This window comes from Lithobates pipiens, unplaced genomic scaffold (assembly GCF_037356315.1).
Source record: "Lithobates pipiens isolate NorthernLeopardFrog02 unplaced genomic scaffold, aLitPip1_a1.2 Scaffold_25, whole genome shotgun sequence".
Taxonomy (NCBI): Eukaryota; Metazoa; Chordata; class Amphibia; order Anura; family Ranidae; genus Lithobates; species Lithobates pipiens.
This window is the reverse complement of record NW_027507787.1, coordinates 91,222,754-91,228,753: the sequence shown is the minus strand read 5'-3', so window position 1 is coordinate 91,228,753 and position 6,000 is coordinate 91,222,754. Positions and strand designations below refer to the sequence as shown.

General features: G+C 41.2%; 1 protein-coding gene across 1 annotated transcript in view; it reads right to left on the bottom strand.

The window, feature by feature from the left end:
* Nucleotides 1-670: 670 nt before the first annotated feature.
* The window catches only part of LOC143930385 (phospholipid-transporting ATPase IK-like), a 225,930-nt gene continuing 220,600 nt past the window's right edge, over nt 671-6,000 (bottom strand). Inside the window, exon 28 of the mRNA XM_077454669.1 lies at nt 671-1,303. Coding sequence (XP_077310795.1) covers nt 1,160-1,303 — 144 coding nt within the window. The 3' untranslated portion in view covers nt 671-1,159. The remainder of the gene's footprint in view (nt 1,304-6,000) is intronic.

Sequence of the window (6,000 nt, the reverse complement as noted above, 5' to 3'; positions counted from 1 at the left end):
AATTTAGTGTGATTCACACTTAAAGGGACAGCTGTCATATATATGCACAGAGTTACATATAGTTGGCGCCTTTCACATTAAGATATTAGTTTATATCAATTTATTATTATGTTCTAAAGTGAAAAGTGCAGTTTTACTCTATTTTAGGTGTCTGTTGGTTAAGTTTAAAACTAGACATGTGCACTGCCTTAAAATTAGTTCTTTTTTTTTTTTTTTCATTTTTCGTGTCATTTGTTAGGATCGAAATTCATTATTCAAATAAATTTGTAAGTTCAGAAAAATTTGAATTTAGAAAATAAAAAAATTTGAATTTAGAAAATAAAAAAATTTGAGAATTTAGAAATCCAAAAATCCGAAAGAACGAAAATCAGAAATGGTAACTAACATAAACGAACTATTAAATTATAGGTATTGGAATTTCCTTTCAAATTTGGCTGTTAGTGAACATAACAAATACAAATTTATCTGAAGTTATGAATTATCCAAAATAACAAATGCTGCAATGGACTGTAACAAATTAATAATAATAATAAATAACAATACGTTTTTATTCATTTTTAATATTATTAATTTGTTACATTCCTTTTGTTTCGATGTGGCATTCGTTATTTTGGATAATTTGTAACATTGTATAAATTCATATTCCTATATTTTTATTAACAGCCAAATTCTAAAGGAAATTACAATACCTATAAATTTAATAGTTAGTAATAGTTATTATTATTTAGTTCGTTGTTTCAGATTTTCGAATTTCTGGATTTTCAAACTTCCAAATTTTCGAATTTTCAAATTTTGGATTTTTGTTTTTTAGAATTTAATTTTTCGAATAAATTTGTTAAATGGGTTTTTATTAATTAGAATATTTCCAGAACTCGGAAATAACTCGGAACTAAACTAATTGCACATGTCTATTAAAAACCTGTATTTATGGTTGTGTGTAAAGAGGGTATCATTTCATAATGTAAATTTCCAAAAATCTACCAGAAGTTCTGCTCACTAGCTTAGTAGGGTAAGGGCGAGATGAGCCTCAATGGTTAAAGTACAGTGAGAGCAGGATATAGAGAACCTCGTTATGGGCAACACAGTCCATCAAAAATTATTTAAAATAATGGAAACCTAATTCTCATGACATTCATGATCATTCTGTCCATGATACTGTTTATTTCTTTCTGTTCTGGTCTTTTTCCGTCCCAGTGACAAATTTGTCAAAGCCCTCAGTGTGGGAGAATGCAAAGCTGGATCGCCTTCTGGATGTCCTGTTATGCAGAAATGGCAGTTGGACAAGAATTTTCTTCTTTGTCATCTGCAACAAAAAGGATGTTAGTTTTAAGGAGCTTCACTCAAATTACAATGTTTTTTCTTCAATAACTTCATAAGTTTGAATAATAGAATTCCTGACATGTCAATATCCAGCAACATTTAATTTTTTTTTAGCACCCTCTACCTAGTGTAGGTGCTAGAGTGAGATTGTTTGGTAGAGCAGGTCAATTTTGTTTTGATCTGTGGGGCTGGGAGTGACCTAGAGTAGGCTAGTGACTCACAGACAGCATCATCTTTCGGTTACCTCCCTTCTGCTTTTAGAGGCATCTAGAAGGAAGGTGGTAAAAAAAGGGTGGAGCTGTCTGGGGTGTTCTAAGGAGCCCTGAACAATTCCCAACCTGAATTGGCAGGGGACAGGCCTCCTTAAATACCTAGTCAGCCCAGCTGGGGAGGAGTGCGGCTGAGTGCATTGCAACCCTGAAACAGGGAATGCAGTGCCTAGAGAAGCACAGTTTTCCAGTGGCCGTGGTTGAAGGCTTTATCACCGTGGGGTGACTGGAACAAGCGAGATGCTCTGTGTTGCAGGGGTGCCTATGGAGAGCCAGCAGCGGCAGGCGGTTGGGTGATCCAGAAGAAGTATCAGAAGCCAGGCTGGAGGTCATACACAGCAAGATCAGTCAATAGCAGGTTCGGGATTCAGGCAGTAATACTGGAACAAGCCGGGGTCGGTAATTGGTAAGACAGGCAGAAGCAGTCAGTGGGCCAAACCGGGATCAAGTAGTGGAGCAGGCAGAAGCAGGTCAGGATACAAGCCAGGGGTCAAAGCGGGAAGACAATATAAATTGCTAGTGGAAGCCGGGTCCTTAACGGGAAGTCCAGGATCAGAATACAGGAGCACAAGAAATACAGGGGAGCTGGTGATAATCCAGCAACTCAGGGATCTCAGCCGTAGGTTTTACATAGGCCAGGAGGCACCATTGCGTATCTGCATATGCCTGTTAGCACCGTCGCGCATCTGCGTACGCCCATTATTACCGCTGCGCATCTGTGTATGGCCGTTAGTGTCATCGTTTACCTGCGCATGTCAATATGCACGGAAACGCGTCTGATGCGGCCATGGTGGGGGTTGGCAAGATTGCCAGTTCTTTGGCCGTTTCCCTGACAAGGAGAGGACAGTGGAGAATACTGCCGAGCAACTCTTCCGGAGGGATTCACCAGGTGTCAGTGAGTGGCAGGCACAGTCGGGAGAGAGCTGGGAGAGGCATGTCGGAGAGGACTGGGAGTTTGTAATCAGAGATGGATGTAGAGCCAGTCGGAGAGACTGTGATGTTACTGGCAGTGAAGTCGGGCTGCTGCAGCAGGGAGGGCTGTCAGCGTCTACATAGGACTGACTGGGATCAGCAGTCCAACAAAGAGGGCAGCTAGCACCAGAACTTTATTTGCTACACCATAGGGGCCCACGGTCCCTGTCTATAATAAGGTACTCTCTGCTAAGGCCTGGCTAGAACCAGAGTTAGGCCTAGCCATTAGACATGTGCGATTCGTTTCGTTTCTCAAAATTCTTACGTTCGGGAGGATCCGAAATACGAATTGCCGTGCGTCCGAATTCTGTACGGAATACGAACTTTTGTTTAAGAATTTCGGATCTCAGTCATTATGCTTATTATGACTTGCAAAACATTTCTGTGATAGAAGTCAATGTAAGTTGCCTGAAGACATTGGTGAAGCACTTTCATCCTCTCTGGGCAGGCTGCCAAGAAAATAACAAAATGATACAATGTTTCTTCTTCAATGGGCTGAACTCCGAAGTTCTCAGTTTAACCATTTAAAGACTAAATCTTTTCTGACACTTGTTGCTTACAAATAAAAATCCAGTATTTTCTGCTAGAAAATCACTCAGAAGCCCCAAAAATTATATACCGTATATATTTTTTAGCAGAGACCCTAGGGAATAAAATAGCAATTGTTGCAATATTTTATGTGACGCGGTATTTGCGCAGAGGTCTTTCAAACGCAAGTTAGCCCTTTTTTTTTCCGGTCGACCTCTAGAGAGCACTGACATTAGCAGCGTGACATACAGCAATGACACCTGCACCGTGATAGAGTGATCTGACACCAGCACCGTGATAGAGAGCACTGACATCAGCAGCGTGACATACAGCAATGACACCTGCACCGTGATAGAGTGATCTGACACCTGCACCGTGATAGCGTGATCTGACACCAGCACTGTGATAGAGAGCACTGACATCAGCACCGTGATATACAGCACTGACACCAGCACCGTGATATACAGCACTGACACCAGCACCGTGATATACAGCACTGACACCTGCACCATAAGCAGCCCCAGGAGGAAGTCAGCATAGCACAGGGATGGTGGGAGCCCCTCATAATAAGCAGCCCCAGGAGGAAGTCAGCACAACACAGGGATGGTGAACTTTACAAACCTACAGGTCATATTTGCAGCCACAAAATAATTATTAGCTGTGCACACATAGTCCCACCACATGGCCAATGACATAACACATGTATGAGGTGAATCTGGGATCGACAACTACAAGCATTCTTTTTTTATATGTGAAATTCTGAAAATTCAGGAATCTTGAGATAATGGAGGCGAGGGAAGGTCAGGGTAGGCAAAGAAGAGGGTGCAGGAGATGATCACCAGCACCAGCACTGTGATATAGAGCACTGACACCTGCACCGTGATAGAGTGATCTGACACCAGCACCGTGACATAACACATGTATGAGGTGAATCTGGGATCAACAACTACAAGCATTCTTTTTTTTTATATGTGAAATCTCAAGATTCCTGAATTTTCAGAATTTCCCATATAAAAAAAGAATGCTTATAGTTGTCGATCCCAGATTCACCTCATACATGTGTTATGTCACAGTGCTGGTGTCAGATCACTGTTGTGATGGTGTCAGTGCTGTATATCACGGTGCTGGTGTCAGTGCTGTATATCATGGTGCTGGTGTCAGTGCTGTATATCACGGTGCTGGTGTCAGTGCTTTATGTCACGCTGCTGGTGTCAGATCACTCTATCACGGTGCTGGTGTTAGTGCTGTATATCACGGTGCTGGTGTCAGTGCTGTATATCATGGTGCTGGTGTCAGTGCTGTATATCACGGTGCTGGTGTCTGTGCTGTATATCACGGTGCAGGTGTCATTGCTGTATGTCACGCTGCTGATGTCAGTGCTCTCTATCACGGTGCTGGTGTCAGATCACTCTATCATGGTACAAGTGTCATTGTTGTATGTCACGCTGCTAATGTCAGTGCTCCCTAGAGGTCCACTGAAAAAAAAGGGCTAACTTGCGTTTGAAAGACCTCTGCACAAATACCGCGTCACATAAAATATTGCAACAACCGCTATTTTATTCCCTAGGGTCTCTGCTAAAAAAAATATATATATAATTTTTGGGGCTTCTGAGTGGTTTTCTAGCAGAAAATACTGGATTTTTACTTGTAAGCAACAAGTGTCAGAAAAGATTTAGTCTTTAAATGGTTAAACTGAGAACTTCTACTCACGGAATTCAGCCCATTGAAGAAGAAACATTGTATCATTTTGTTCTTTTCTTGGCAGCCTGCCCAGAGAGGATGAAAGTCCTTCACTGATGTCTTCAGGCAACTTACATTGACTTCTATCACAGAAGTCTTCTGCAAGTCATAATAAGCATAATAAGCAATGTTTTTGCCTTTAAGAACATTCGTACACGTTAACGAGAATTCGTATTTCGTACGAAACAGAACGGAATTTCGGACACGAAATAAGAAGTACGAATTAATTTTATTACGAATCGAAACGGAACAGAACGAAACAAATTTATTGACGGCGCCCATGTCTACTAGCCATGTGCTAGCTGCGCCTGAAGAATTGTCTTGGTGTATCTGGAAGTGAATGCCAGGCTGAGCAGGGTGACAGGTGGGCCACATCACTTAGCAGCCCCTACGGGGGTACCACTACAAAAGTAAAAGCTGTAACCTTTGTAGCTGGGTGCTGCTGGTCGGCTTAGCTCTTGGAAAGTGGGCTGAGCTCCGGTTTCCACTCTCTCTTTCTCACTCCTGCTACTGCACAGAAGACACGGAGAGCTTTGTTCTGGAGGGGAGCTGCACTATAGAAAGAATGGAGACCGTGGACTTCATCACCCAGGATTCTTGGTGACAAGAGGAGGAGAAGAACAGCAGTAGAGGTTTGGGCAGAACAGAGCAGGAAGTCAGAGAATAAGGATCTGTTGCAGTGGGTGTCTACACCAGGCAGCAAAACCAAACTCCTTGCAAATATACAAGACACAAATTAATGCTGCTCTGTATTCATTAATACATCAAATACAAGAAGTGTAAATTCCTATTTCTGACCTGGTAAAAGTGTTAATTTTAGTCTTAGGACTAAAATGGCATTTTAGTTTTAGTCCCATTTTAGTCTTCTGTAATTGTTTTAGTTTTAGTCGTTTTTAGTCGACTAAATCTCCAGTATATTTCAGTAACTGCAAGTTAGTTGTAGGCATAGTCTTTTGACTAAAATGACATTTTAGTTTTAGTCTCATTTTAGTCTTTTGATTAAAATGGCTTTTAGTTTTAGCCATATTTTAGTCATCCCAATTGTTTTATTTTAGTTGACTAAAATAGTATTCATTTAGTCGACTAAAATGTTTTAGAAATTTTTAATCGACTAAATTAACACTGCCTGGTAACAGCTTCAAGCAGTCCCTGTACATCAGAGCTAGACTGG